General features: G+C 40.3%; 1 protein-coding gene across 2 annotated transcripts in view; it reads left to right on the top strand.

Moving 5' to 3' along the window:
• olfm2a (olfactomedin 2a) overlaps positions 1 to 14,892 on the top strand; it is a 92,486-nt gene extending 77,594 nt beyond the window's left edge. For both annotated transcript variants that reach the window (XM_051888274.1, XM_051888273.1), the window contains exons 2-6: positions 2,051 to 2,200; positions 6,757 to 6,912; positions 8,817 to 9,036; positions 9,604 to 9,710; positions 13,921 to 14,892. In XM_051888274.1, coding sequence (XP_051744234.1) covers positions 2,051 to 2,200; positions 6,757 to 6,912; positions 8,817 to 9,036; positions 9,604 to 9,710; positions 13,921 to 14,595 — 1,308 coding nt within the window. In that variant the 3' untranslated portion in view covers positions 14,596 to 14,892. The remainder of the gene's footprint in view (positions 1 to 2,050; positions 2,201 to 6,756; positions 6,913 to 8,816; positions 9,037 to 9,603; positions 9,711 to 13,920) is intronic.
• The last annotated feature ends 863 nt before the right edge of the window (positions 14,893 to 15,755 follow it).

Genomic DNA, 15,755 nt, shown 5'->3' with positions numbered 1-15,755 from the left:
ATTTTTACCGTGGTATAGAGTATTGTGCACTTTTGGTGGTATCGGTACCGACTACTAGATTTTTGGTATAGTGACATCCCTATTTGTTACTAAAAAAATTTAAGTATTATAAAGTAAATAAAAGTATTATAGTATATGTTTTAATAAAGTTAAAATGTTTTAAAAAGCTATAAAAGGCTAAACTATTCCATGTTTGACTAAATTATTAAAAGAGTTTCCTTTCTATTGTCTATCCGGTCAAGGTTTATAGGGATTTTAAGAAGTAATTAGTAAGTTACTTACTGAGTAATTAAATTACTTTTCAGACAGAGTAATTAGACAAGTATTTTAAATACAATATTGATGATGTAATTAGTAATTAATTACTTTTTTGAAGTAACTTACCCAACACTGGTGATGAGGAATATGAAATCATAGTGACAGTCCGTCAGGGAGAGAGTGAGGGTGAGAGAGAAGATGGAGATGAGGATAAAGATGGATATGATAACTTGATATAATGACATAATAATATGATGGTTTGGTAATACGTGTGTTCCACTATGGTACAATGTTGCCTGAGGGCAACAAAATGTTACTTTTTATTAAATATGAAACTTTTAATACATTAAAAACTGGATAAATTTGTTTGTGTCTAGTTAAAGAAATTGATGTTTTCAATAAATATATTTCTTTTTTTCTACATGAAAATATCAAATGTCTCAATTTTTCCATTATGGTACAATGTTGTCTCGAGGCAACAAACTTATGAAAAATAAATAAATTAAAAATTAATGAAAATGTTTATTGATTTTGTTAAAGTGTCCAATTTTAAGCAGGAAAAACAACACAAATAATTTTTCCTCACTGATATCATATTGCATACCATAGAAAGGTCTGTGTGACTTTTGATTTAGCAGTAGGGGTAGAACATATCAAATATCAAAATAACTCTGTATAAAAACAATATGAGTCAATGAAATGTCTTCACTATAATAAAAAGCAAATATCTGTGTCTGTGTATGTGTGTGGTTCAGGTATTCCCTATGTTATGGGAACAAAATGTCCCTAAAAAGATAGCAATCGGTCAACCAGCCATAAATCAGAACGGACGATATTTTCTCCAAACACACAATCAGCAACCGGCCGGATTTTAGTTTTATTTCAGCCAATCTCTTTTCCGGACTTGCACACAAACTGCATTGCAGTCATTTCCCAAATTGTAATTTGTGTGTAATTATTAAGAAGTCTGTAAACAGGACATTAACACAAGCCAGAGATGGGAAACGCTGAAAGACGGATGCAAATAAGATAGCAAAGCAGAGCAAAAACTGTACCAGGCACAGCAAGCTCACTGTTTACGATGTGCGGAATACAGTAAGAAAAATGTAAATACTGAATATTGAAAACAACTGTTCATGCTACATATAGCATCCTTGATTGGAGTGTGATTAAAATGCAGTGGTTGCCTCTAATTTCAAATGGCTGCAGATATTTTTTGGCCTCTAATAGAGCAAATAGACTACAAATAAATTTACTTAAAGAAAAACAGTCTGCAACCATAAAGGAATTGGCCAATTTGCTTGTAAAAACAAAAAACAAAAAACTGGAATCTGCCATGAAAAATGATGACCGGTGCCTCCCTAATGGCAATTTCTGAACTCCTTGCCCTTGTGGGAACATTTTTTGGTCCCCATGAGGAAAACAGCTTATAAATCATATTAAGCTATGTTTTTATTTATTTTTTTGTGATGGGTTAGGGGATAGAATGTACTGTTTGTACAGTATAAAAATCTTAAGTCTATATGTCCCCATAAAACATGAAAACCCAACATGTGTGTGAGCACGTTTGAGCATGTACATTGTTTCAAGACATCCATCTCCTGACTCTGCCCCCTATGAAAAAGCAGCTTTATCGATCCAAAGCCACTCTATTTCCTCAGAGTGTCTAAGCTGATCAAAACCTCCTCCTCTCACAGATGCCACATTCTATTTTGCTCATGCATTTTACTCTGTCTCTCCATGCATCCTTCTCTATCTTTTTTTTCATCTCTCCATCTCTTTCTCTATGCAGGCCCTGTATCCAAGCCCAGAGGAGGGCTGGCAGATCTACAGCTCGGCACAGGACGCAGATGGGAAATGTATCTGCACCGTTGTGGCTCCGGCACAGAACATGTGTAATCGAGACCCGCGCAGCAGACAGCTCCGTCAACTTATGGAGAAGGTGACATTCGCCTGTTAATGCACAATAACCTAAATGACAAGAGCAAATCCTAGCAGAGTAATGTTTTGTACATATTGTGCAGTCATTAAACATGGATCCCAAATATTACATAATACTGTTCTCCATTAGAGAAAGTTTGTGAAAATACATATTGCAAATAACCGCCTAAAAGAGGACGTGTCCTAAATACTGCTGTGAAATTGGATTCATTCTGCTGAGCCGTTAGGATGTTTTTATTTTTTTCCTAATCATACTCATTAGACTAAGACCAGGCAAAGAACGGCTGGGAAAAAAAGTATAAAGTACCTCCTAAATCAGGAAATGGAGCACTCAATGCACAGGGCTTTACTAAAAGCCTGAGATTCACACACAGAGACCCTGTTTAAAGAAGCAGAAAAATCCTCTCATCATCGGCGAGTAAATGATGAAAGAATGTATTTTGAATATATCATATATTTCTTTCATCTATTGAACACAAAAGACCCATCTAAATCCCATCTAAGCCCATCTAAATTTTACATGTGTTCTAGATATCAAGTGGGGTTATATTGTACATCAGGGTTGTCCAAAGTCAGTCCTGGAGAGTTTAGCTCCAGCTTGTCTCAACACAACTGACTGGAATTTTCTAGTATGCCTTGACCTTGATTTTAGCTGGCTTGGGTCTGTTTAATTGGGGTTGCAGCTAAACTGTGCAGGACAGTGGCCCTTCAGGAGCAGGATTGGACACCCCTGTGGTTCATGGTAATGTTAGGGTCATCTTAAAGGGATAGTTCACCCAAAAATGAAAATTCTGTCATCATTTATTCACCCTCAGGTTGTTCCAAACCTGTATAATTTTCTTTGTTCTGTTGAACACAAAGGAAGATATTTTGAAGAATGTGGGAAACTGAACAGTTCTGGGGCACCATTGACTTCCATAGTATTTATTTATTTATTTCTTTATTTTTCTCCTATGGAAGTCAGTGGTGCCCCAAAGCAGCCTGGTTGCAAACGTTCTTCAAAATATCTTCCTTTGTGTTCAAAAGAACAAAGAAATTTATACAGGTTTGGAACATATTTAGGGTGAGTAAATGATGACAGAATTTTCATTTTTGGGTGAACTATCCCTTGAACTATTCATAAGATACAACATAAAGCCGTCATATAGCTATATCAGACTCAGAACGCATGAGTCATATAGATTTCACTTATGAGGCATTTTACTTCTTTTTGGTGCTTGACATCCTTTGGTCCCCATCCAAAACAGCTCAAACATTCTACTAAACATCTAATTTTCTGTTTTACATAAGAAATAAAGTCTTAAAGGTTTGAAAGGACATGAGGGTGAGTAAATGATGAAAGAATTTCACCTTTTTTAATGGAACCATCCCTTTAACATTGTAGCAATATGGAGTTGAGAGAAAAATACCATCTAACTATGCTTGACTGACCTGGTGTGCAGTAAAAGATAAATACAGTATAAGGAAAGAGATGGGAAAACGGAAAGCCCTCCAAAAAAGACCATCTAGGATCAGCATGAATTTCCATGCTGGTTCAGACTGGTTTACCTTGGCTAGTGTTTTTTTTTTTTGGGCTGGTCTATTTGGTGGAACCCAATAGCCAGACTGTTAAATAGCAAAACTTAGCTGGTGAGGCTGGTCAACCAGTTTTTACCAAGTACAACATGTACCTGGATCAACATTCCAATCAACCAATCAGATTTGAGGGACAAGTTCAGATTTTTTGTCAAGTTTAGGCTTACAATCAGGGTTTGGTGCTTCTACATCAGTGTTATTCACCTACCCTTTCCCTCTGATTTTAGGGATAAGTTATAGGTAGTGTTAGGTTTGGGGGTAATGATGGGGTTAGGACTAAATTTGTGAACAGGAATGTTGTTTCTGGATCAACAAAATATGTTGACCCAGGAGCATGTCTAACTCAGCAAAATCAGGGCGTGCTGTGAGGTAGAGAAATTAAAATATAAAAAAAAGAAATCAAAGAGAGAGAGAGAGAGAGAGAGATGTTTTGCTACAGAGAAAAGGTTGGATATTAAGTCTGCTGATATGCACGGTTCAATCGATTGGCAGTTAAATGCAGAGTGTAGGCATAAATAGAGTGTTGGATTCTCAGCCAGTTGACCGGCTCTCATTTCCTCTTCCTCACCAACCCCTCAGTGGTTTCCAGCCTCATCTGCGAACAGCAGCCCATTAAGAACCACACGTCCCCATCAACATCATGCTCACTGAATCAGAGAGAGCTTTGGAATCACACTACAATAGGAAGCAGCTGTTTGACTAGTTAATGAGCACAGCTGATGGAGGCAGAGATGAAGAGAGAAGCAGATAGAGAGGAATAGAGGTCCAAATTGAAACAGTTTGGAAAGGGATTCCTGAGGAGGCAAATTTGGGACTCCAGACAGAGTGAGTCAGTGTGGCACATGACACACACCCATGCCAATCTATCTCAATATAACTCTGCCTCAAATTCTACCACAAACTCTACCTTAAAGGAATAGATTACCTAAAAAGTAAAAATCTGTCATCATTTATTCACCCTGTCATGTCATTCCAGTCTCTTTAAGATTGTGTTTTCCTGGAAAAAAAAGATAGTTTGACGAATATTTCAGCGAACGTTTCTATATTTTGAGACTCGCTGGGGTCCAAATCTTTTAAAGGTAGGGTAGGCAATTTCAGAGAGGCTAGCAATAGCAAGCTAGCTTTGAAAGCATAAAATCCCACCCTCCCTATGCCTCCTCCGAACCACATGAAACATGCACAGCAGAGTCTGCAAAGCGTCACGAGAGACGGCGTTAAATTACCTCATGTCTCAAAGCACATAACATTACAAAAACATAAACAACTTACAGAGCTCTTACTTGTACCACCTGACTGCTGCAGATTAATTTCGGTGTTGATAGTGTTGACACAGTAATGCAAAAAACCATGTCTGAGGACGTGAACAGCTCCAGGTAGAATGTCACGGGTTGCCATCTCGTAATTACGGTTACAACATGGCGTGAACGCGGCATACGCTCGTTGTTTTGGTTCTGGAGGAGTGATGATGATGAGTGATGTCTGCGTGAGCAGGTGTGCGCAGGTATGGAAATGCATATGTTGACAGGCAGGTAGGACATCGTAATTGGATGAACATTTTTTGGTCCTAAGACTTCCACAGAAGATATATGTAATTTTTTTTAACATTTAGACCACTTATATTATTGATTGCTGTCAGGATGTGAAGAAAGTTTCAGCCAGTAAAACAAAAAGTGTTTATAAAAAAATTGCCTACCCTACCTTTAAGCTACAAAAAGGACATAAAGGTAGCATGAAATTAATCCATACGGCTTGGCTGGTATATTGTAAGTCTCCTAAAGTGATACAATCTCTTTGTATGATGAACAGATGAATAGCCTTTATTCACTATCAAATCAAATCATTGATTAACACAAACATACACAAAATACATCAAAAATGAATCTCAAAGTCATTTAACATCAAGCCTCGTTGGTTCTCAATGCCATGTGACCAACCATCATGATATTTGAGGTTTGTGTCATCATATTCAATGTAGTCTCTTGTAGTTTTGATTTGATTCGAGAGTGAATTAAGGATCACTCTGTTCACCAAAGTAATCACAATCCCTTCATTGACTTTTTATAATACTGTATGGGCAAAAATATCTTCAAAATATCTTCTTTTGTGCTCTGCAGAAGAAAGGAAGTCATAAAAAAGTTGCAACGACATAAGAGGCAGTAATTTTTGGGTGAACTATATCTCTATAAATTCTGCCACAAACTCTACCTTAAATCCTGCCTTGCCCCGCTGTCAGGGTCTAAACACCTTATCTACAGCCATACTCCAACATAACTCAACCAGTCAGACAATAAAATGTGTGTGTGGCTATGCCAGCAGCTGCGAGGTACTAATGCTCCTGCTTAATAAAACGCAGACTAATGAGGACACCTGGGTCAGTCCCTCTCTGAAAGAGATGTGTTCAGAATTAAACTACCACCACCCAGCCTCTTGTGTGTGTGTGTGTGTGTGTGAGAGAGTGTGTATGCTCAGTCCTCCTAAGCATTCAGCGACATGCATGACAAACAATAACTGAATGCACAGTGAATATGTGATCCCACCTAACCCTTGCCCAAGTCCAAACATCTACAATCCTCAGCGCTAAGTGTGACCATTGGGTCTGACAGCTATGCAGATCAGCTCATTAGACAAGGGCCCTCATGCACATCAGTGTGGACATGAGGAGAATACCAGCATACAATCTATGTCCTGTTTGATTCTCTTAAGTGCAGCCAAGAGCAGGGTGTGTGAATCTTTCTGTGTATGTATGTGGCATCTGGGAGTATGTAGGAGTTTATAGGAGCTAGTTAGGTGTGTGTGCTGATCAACAGACAGGCTCCCGTCATCCGTGTGTTGATGTGGGCAAGACGCTCAGTGGGAGGTCTGAATATGTAGGAAGGCTGATTTGAACTACAACAAATTGAAGGCGTCACGCTGTTGTGCCCTCAAAAAACATTCCCTGATGCATCACACTGTTTTGACTTTGTGTTTTGTGGTATGTAACAGGTTCAGAATATAACTCAATCCATGGAGGTGCTAGATCTGAGGACGTTCAGAGACCTGCAGTATGTGAGAGACACAGAGAATCTCATGAAAACAGTGGACGGCAAACTGAAGACCGCCTCTGAAAATCCACGCAGCCTCAACCCCAAGAGTTTTCAGGTGCCTTTCTTCTCACAGTGTCTACACTCACACCCCCCATGTTTAGTTCAGATCCTCGTCAGTGATATTAAAATATGTTGCAAATTGAGTCGAAAAAGAAAAACTTCTGGAGAGTAAGCTTAGATTTATGTAGAGAAAAGGTCAATCGGAAAAGGTCAAGACAGTTTTAATTGTGTAGATGATATTTGGAATAATTCTATTCAAACTTGATACTTGAACTGTACAGACACACACTGAATATATTAATTAATAAATATTAAAAAGTGTCTGAAATGTAAAACTGGCTTCATACTGGTTCTCAATGTCAAAACTGTGTGAAATGTCTATAACACTAAGCAAATCCCAGCTAACAATTTTTGGTTCCCAAAATGGCCTTTTGGTTGTAAAAAGGAATTTTCCCAGAATGTTCTTAAAAGGTTATGTTTTTCTGTTCTTTTTAGCTAGCAGGTGCTTTCCTAAACGCTAAGATTCAGACCGCTTTATTCTTATCTTTTGAATCGGATAGTGTGCTTGTAGCTCTGTACGATCTCAGAATAGTTGAAGGACTCTGTACCGATATACAGAGGACTAAATGGAAGAGCACGCTTTAAGATGAGTAACATGTAGCCGTCTGCTGAAAAGAGTGGGATGGAAGCCACAGACACTCTTCCCAGGGGTATCACTATCATTCAAAATGCACTACCACCACTTACCCATCCACCCCGCTCTGCTGCGGTCTGACTCATCTCACCAAACGCTGCATAGAATATGATTCCGAAATTTTCCAGAAATCATTCCTCATCTATCAATACATGTTCAAAGCACCATAATCCTTTTTTCCTTCCTTCTTCTCTGCTGGAGCTGTGAAAAATTTGCAAGATGTGCCAGTGTTAAAAGCACTATTTCAAAGAGTGGGAGTCTCAAAGCCAGGCTTTATTTCAGCGAGGCTGCTGATGAATGTGGAGAGCTCAAAGTCGCCTATGGCAGGGCGGGAGATTAACGAGACTAAATTTTTGTGTCTCGGAACAGGAAAATGAGATTTATGATGTGGCGCCGCAGGGCTGAGAGCAGCTCCATCACTAGATTTACGATAAACTTTAACAAGGAGGAAACAGCCCCTCCTGTGGTGAGCATGCTTTATTGATACACCTGCTGTTCAGACCCCCTTTATTGATATACCTCAGCCTATGACAGGCCGGCCAGTTCGCCTGGGTGCGGTAAATGATTGCTGAGCTGAGCTGAGATCAGCCCACAAGTTTTAGCTCTTTCATAGCCGCTTGGTCGCAACGAGGTTCTACCAGAAAGACTCAGAGGGCAGGTGAACATTTACATGGTATTTATTTCATAACGTATTAACAGATGGTAGTGAGCTACAATGATTCATGTCTAGTTGTATAGGAAAAGTTCTTTAAGATCCTTAGTTCAAATCCTGGGGGATGCAGATTTTGCTGATCCTGCATGAAGATGAAGGCAGGGGCGAAGCCTACCCTCAACAGATAGATGGGGACCAACCTAGTGGTGGTGGTGGGGAGGATAGAGAGGAACATGAGCACCATCAACTGCGAATGTAAAACAGAGGGTTCGGTACTTATATACTCCAAGTGTCAAGCAGTGATTGGCCAGACCTAATAGTCATGAATGAATGACGTGACATTAGAGTCTTCCTGGAAGAACTGGGAATGAGTGGGCCTGTGTCGGATGGGTGGAAGATTGTCAGAGATTGCAGATGCGTAGAATCAATACTCGGTTCTCATGTGAGGATGCATTCGGACCCAGGGGCAGGAGACCGGTCATGCGAGATGAAAGGTTGGAGATGAACATGCTGAATAGTTAATGAGAGCCCATGTAGATTCCCAAACCTCTTTGAGAGGGAGATTAACTGTTTTCTCTCCTAACCACCATTGCACTCCTTCCTTCTCCCTCAGGAGTTAAAGGACAAGGTTACTCAGCTGCTTCCCCTGCTGCCAGTGGTGGAGCAGTACAAAGCGGATGCGAGAATGATCCTGCAGCTGAGGGAGGAGGTGAGGAATCTGTCCCTGGTACTCATGGCCATTCAAGAGGAGATGGGAGCCTACGACTACGAGGAGCTCAGGCAGCGAGTGCTATTACTGGAGACTCGCCTGCACTCCTGCATGCAGAAACTCGGTAAGACGTCTAGTAGAAGTGGGTTTGAGCTGATTTTAATTATCAGGAATAGGAGCTATCTAGCAGTATGTGACCTGATACAACAAGAAAAATAGAATTTTGACTTATTGGATTCTCAGTGCAGGACTCGTTTGGCATGATTATTTGCAGGGTTATTTTAGAGCAGCTGCAGTAATTTACTTTTAAATTGAAAAAGCAAAAGTAAACTAGACATGTCTGATGGTTGGGGAGACCACATTAGACCCAATTAAGTCAAAATGTGCTTGCTGTCCAATTAGATAAGCAATTTAACGTTAGAACGTTAAAAACAGCCAGCTAGCAAGCTTTGTACCGAAATGTCCAAAGTTCATTTGGCTGAAAGAGTAATTGGCTTTCAGATGCATGATGAGACAAGCTCATGTTCTATTCAGGGTGAAACTGATGACTTCATAAGAAAATCTAAAAAGGATGATCTAACAGATATTCGTTCTGCTCCATAAATGTCGCTTTTGGCAATTTGATGCAGACTGGTTCATCTGAGTTCAGTTGAAGCCATCATTTATGGTTCCACCTGTGTTCTATCACCAGGTTGCGGGAAGCTAACTGGCGTCAGTAACCCCATCACCGTTCGCGCCTCGGGGTCAAGGTTCGGCTCCTGGATGACTGACACAATGATCCCTAGCTCTGATAATAGGGTAAGAAAGACCGTGCCGCAACACTATATCACTCCATCACTGCCACTGCTATGATGAGCCGCCTCTCCCCGTAGACACACAATCACACACACACTGTGACTGAGTCAGTGTTTTGGTACAGTGAAGCTGCTCCTCAGCAGTGAGAGCTGAGTCACTGATGAATGGATCTTCCACCATTTTTCTCCCTCCCTCCCTCTCTTTCCTTCTCTATTATGCTGATACTCTCACTCCATTCTTCTCTCTATCCTCACGTCTCCTGTCAAAACCACAGTCCCCATATTAATTACTCCATCAGGGGGTTGGATATTAACAACTTGTTTAGGCAAACGCCAATCACTGCAAGGAATTACTAGCAGCCAGAGTCGTCAACAAGGTCTTCTAAGGCAGTGTTTCCCAACCCTGTTCCTAGAGGCACACCAACACTATGATTTACGAACTCTTCCTAATCAATCACACGTGATTCAATTGATCAACTCGTTAGTGGACACTTCAATACCATAAATGTATGGGTCAGATAAAGGAGATATCAAAAATGTGTACTGTCGGTGTGCCTGCAGGAACAGGGTTGGGAAACAAGTCTTTAAGCCAGAGGTCTTCAACCTAGAGGTTGGGATCCGCAGGACCCAACGCAACTGGGTGTGGTGAGGGGCAAGTTTTGAATTGCTGAGTGCGGATGCGGAAGAGAAGATACTATGTGCACAGGAAGCGGGAGAAAGAAATGACTCATGGGCTCCCGCAAAATATAATAACAGCACTCATAAGTTTGCAACTGGAGATCTCAAACGTTGTGTGTGCAGAAAATTGGAAAAAATAGCCTACAGACACCAGAATGAGACAGAATCTCAGCTTAGACCTGGGGTTTTTGCGAGAGGGAACGGGACAAAACGTGAAAGTTTCGGGTGGGAGCAGGGTAAAATCTAACATATTTTTGGCAGAAGTGAGCAGGAGCCTCCTCCTGGAGACTCACTGTCCAGGAAAGTTTATATCCAACCTGCTTCAGCACATCTGAATTTCACACCAATGTGATTTTCAAGCGATCCTAAAGAGCTTGATTAGCTGGTTCAGGAGTGTTTGATTAGGGTTGGAGCTAAACTCTCCAGGGTCCCCAAAAGCAGGGTTGAAGAGCTTTAAGGTGTGCTCTCCTCATTGGGTCCAGTTGCGAGGGGGCCAACTAGTGTTGTAGTACTCCAGACCGGTCTTGGTCTCGAGACCAGTCTTAAGGCCATTTTTTGAAGGTCTTGTCTTGGTTTCGGCCACATTTGGTCTCTGTCTTGTCTTGGTCTCAGACTAAAAGGACTTGGGATTTTATTTCAAGACCGGTCAAGACCACAACTGTGGGGATATCGCTAAATTGTCGTTGCATTGTCTGATTTCTTTGTTAACATCATTAATTTTGAGTTTTTCAACTGATTACAGTTTTTCAATTGATTGGTAACAGCTCTATATAGTGTCTTATTATTCTAATTGTAATTATTGATTAAAAATAAGACATTTCTCAGGCAATAAATGTGGATCTTTCAGATGAATTTCTGGAGTGCTAGTCTGGTCTTGGTCTTGACCGGGTCCCGACTTGCCTTGGTCTTTTCTTGGTCTCTTCTTGGTCTCAACCCCCCAAAACTTGGTCTTGTCTTGGTCTCGGTCTCGACTTGGTCTCAATTTAGGTGATCTTGACTACTAGGGCCAGCCCATATAAACCTATATTTTCCACTGGCTATGTTAGTTTTGGTGACGACCCTGACAATGTTGGTGGTTGACAAATTAAACAACTTTTTGTCTTTACCCATCCACCCATGAAGTTGAATTGGAATTGTGAACTAGAATGACAGGCAGAGGAATATAAAAAATTCAACAGAAGTAAATTCTGGGAAATAAAGTGTACTTTTTTTTCTTTATTTCTTTCTATCATTCGTTCTATCTGTCATTCTCTCTGTCCATTTAGCCTTCAGTCTTTTTACATTTCCACTATAAAATGACTGACATGAAAAGGACAACAGGCAATGATCATCATTTATTCTGTTCCATGTGGCCATCTAAATTGATACTGTAAGCTGAAAGGTTATCTCCAATGATACAGTCCTTTGTCGTTGACTTTAATGATCACATTACTTGCCAATATCAATCAACAATCATGTAAAGGGACAAATACATCACCACAATGGAACTAATAGTCATATCAATCAGTCAGGCATCATCTTAGCATTCGCCATCCATAGATTCACCAAGATGCAGACACCAGCATGCAAAGCACAACATATGCTATTCTTTTCCGAAGAGAATACAGAGTCTGAGATGGGCCGACCACAGTGTGACCACAGCTCCACTTGCCGATCTACAGGGACTCGTTTAGCCCACAAAGGAAATGCTATACTTAATGTTCCAATTATCCTGCCTGTCCATAAGTCACCTGCTCTCCTCCTCTCCAGTCATCAGGCAGCCCCACAGTAGCCTAAAAATAAAAACGCACCGCATCTCTCTGTGGAATGAGAAATGGGGGAAGAGGCAGGGAGGGAGAATACAGGAGGGAGGGAGGGAGGAAGGAGGAGGCAAAAGATAGCAGGGGAGCGTTAAATCCTCAGAGGGGCTTCATTATGCAGGAGAAAGAACATAATAACCATCCTAAATAAGCTGACTGTCTGAAGTTTCATTACGATGTGTTAATAAAGAGTGCACAGTGCATGGCTTAGTAAAGATGGGGGCACAGCATGTCTATTGTGTGCCTGATAGATACTTCAGTCTCATACAGTGATGGCGAGTAAGGAGAAGAACGGCAGAGAGAGATGGAGAACTGCTAACAGGATTGATTTCCTGTGAATGTGGAGTGGAAAAGGGCAGGGAACAACTGCTGCAGCTGAGCGCAGAGCACATACAGCACCTCCACTCCCACACAGCGAGCAGATCAATAGATTTGACAACACACACACACACACAAAAACACACTGACTGTGCACAGTGAGAGTCACTGCTGGTTACACAGGAAGAAAGGCTCTGCTGTCACTCTCTCAAAAGTAAGGCAGGAGATGGCGTCTCTTTTGATGTACTGTACTTTCATCCAGGTATACGCTTTCTCTACTCCATTCTCGGCACACAAATCTCAGCTTTCATTTCTAACCTGGTTCATTCTTATATATACAGAGGGGACCAAAAGTCTGGGACCACTACTGAAAATGCTTCCGTTTTGCATTCTTTTTCAATTTCAATGTTTATTTGTAATTCAATTGTCTTAATATCTCGTATATATCCCCATTTAGCTTTAATATCACCAGCACTCAAGCTGCATGAACGCCACAAGTTTATGTAAAACCTGATGATCCTTCAGCATAATTTGCAAAATAATCCAAAGAGCATCTTGTGCTTAAATGAAAACAAGAACATCAGTGCTTTTGTACAAAGGAGTTCATTTGGTCATGGAGTATGGATTAGTGACTAAGAAATGTCTTACAAATTAAGAGTTTGGGTAAAGATTTGTTCATTTTTATGTAGTTTTATAAAACTTGTTAGTTTTATTTTAGATTTAGCTTTTTTCAGTTTCTGCTTTTAATTTCTGTTTTAGTATTTTAGGGTATTACATTTCTTAGCACAGTCTAGTGTGTAATTTAGTGGCACTTTCATGTTTAATTCAAGCGGGTTTAAAATGTTTCAAGTTTTATAATACAGTCAAACCAAAATTTATTCGGACACCTTGAACATTTCATTCATTAATACAGTTTATTCACTATAGTTTAAAAAAATGGTAATAAAATATGACAAGATCTCAGAGTTAAACTGTGTCAGAAAAAATTAATCTTAATTATGTCAGATAACACTTAAACAAAACATGGTCAGGTCAAAGTGTCTGAATAATTTTTGGATCCAAATTTTTATCAATTTTACTGGTAGTCCACTGTATGAAGAATTTTTGGATATAATATGTCACAGTTTACTTTATTTTGCTATCCTCACTTACATAAATTAACTATAGTGTCCTGCACCCACTAGTAAAAATGTATAAAAAATATCTGAATAATTTTTGGTTTGACTGTATACCATGTATCAAAAAAATTGTGGCCATTTTTATTTTATTTTACAGTAGTTTTGGAGTCATTAAAATGTATTTTAGTTTAGTTTTAATTTTTATTTCAGTTAACAAAAATAACTTAATTTGTTTTAACACTGCGGTATATACATTTTAACCATCATGCATTTTACATTTCTGTATCTTATTCTGTCTCAGGTGTGGTCAATGGACGGTTACTTTAAGGGACGTCGTGTGCTGGAGTACCGCACAATGAATGACTTCATGAAGGGCCAGAATTTTGTCCAGCATCTCCTGCCCCACCCTTGGGCTGGTACGGGCCACGTGGTCTACAACGGCTCCCTCTACTACAACAAATACCAGAGTAACATCCTCATCAAGTACCACTTCCGATCCCGAAGCGTCCTGGTGCAGCGCAGTCTTAGCGGCGCAGGCTATAACAACACCTTCCCCTACTCCTGGGGCGGATCATCCGACATAGACCTCATGGCCGATGAGAACGGGCTGTGGGCCGTCTACACCACCATTCCCAACGCTGGAAACATCGTCATTAGCCGTCTGGAGCCACAAAGCCTGGAAGTGCTTCAGACGTGGGACACAGGCTTCCCCAAACGGAGCGCCGGCGAGTCGTTCATGATCTGTGGCACACTCTACGTCACCAATTCCCATCTGGCTGGTGCTAAGATCTACTTCGCATATTACACCAACACCTCAACCTATGAGTACACAGACATCCCCTTCCATAACCAATACTCCCACATCTCCATGATGGACTACAACCCCCGAGAACGAGTGCTCTACACTTGGAACAACGGACATCAAGTCCTCTACAACGTCACATTGTTCCAGGTCATCAAAACCGCTGAGGACTAGGTCATGCAGACCTTAAAAACACATTTGCTCATACACAAATATACACACACTGATATGCCCACACAAATCACACACATCTACAAAACATGTATGTGGAGGAGGACATGACTAAAGCTTAGACTTTTTTACTGCATTCCAAAATTCATAGAGTGCTATTATTCATCTAATGTTCTGAGAAGAGCAAGATTGGTACTGGTATATGGACTGAGCCTTTATTTTCTTTCCTGTGATGATTCAGCATGAGTACTTTCTTTTTATTTGTGAAAAAAGAATAAATAAACATCAAACTTTACCATTTTCAAGTTTCATCTTTTTCTTTTTTCCTCCCCAGATAGCTATGGTTGCTAATGGCTGCATTCTGTAGTGAAGAAATTGTGTAAATGGTTGTTTGCTCGGTATTCTTAGTGTGTGAACTCTTTCACAAAGCCTTTCTCTAAACTCCAGCTGTAATATAACTAGAGATGTGCCACAGCAGGATGAGCCAAGCTCCTCTTGACTGCCTCAGGAAGAGAATCTAGCTCCTGTTTGGTGTCAGTCGTCCTGAGGAGAGACGTCAGTCAGGGGGAGTTCTGTGACACGAAGGGCTGAAAGGTGAGGTGGCAGAGGAGAAGAAACGGGAGACAGCAGAAGGATGAATAAAAAGCAAAAGTATTTAGTTGGACAGATGAGGCCCCAGGCTACATTGATGCCTGCTGCTGCTGTTGTTGTCGTCGCCAAGTTGCAATCTGTTTCCATTTTTCTTACAAGGCATGCCTTCTCAGCAGGCTGTGTAAAAAATATTAAATTAGAAACAGTGGGCTTGTCCAACTACCTGTTTTCTTTATTTAAGTTAAGCCTAAAGTATACTTGCCGCATTCCTCGTCAGCTCGCGAACAGTACACATGAAGTCCTTTTTTATCATCAGCATAGTCCACCAATGTCAGTGCAAACTATCAGTGTACAGCTCAATTTTCATTTTTTGTAAGTATTTAAGCACTTGAAAAGAAAGGCTCACTGTGCATGTGCCAAATCCGTCGATCCACACTTACGGTAAAAAAAAGCATGCATACAGCAATTTTATTAACTCAAAGCTTCATCGTAAAGGCCAATTCACACCAAAAACAATAACTATAAAGATAACTATATTTGCATCCAAACCAACAGACGATAACATTGTTTAT

This window comes from Ctenopharyngodon idella, chromosome 3 (genome assembly GCF_019924925.1).
Source record: "Ctenopharyngodon idella isolate HZGC_01 chromosome 3, HZGC01, whole genome shotgun sequence".
Taxonomy (NCBI): domain Eukaryota; kingdom Metazoa; phylum Chordata; class Actinopteri; order Cypriniformes; family Xenocyprididae; genus Ctenopharyngodon; species Ctenopharyngodon idella.
This window is presented reverse-complemented; position numbering and strand designations above follow the sequence as displayed.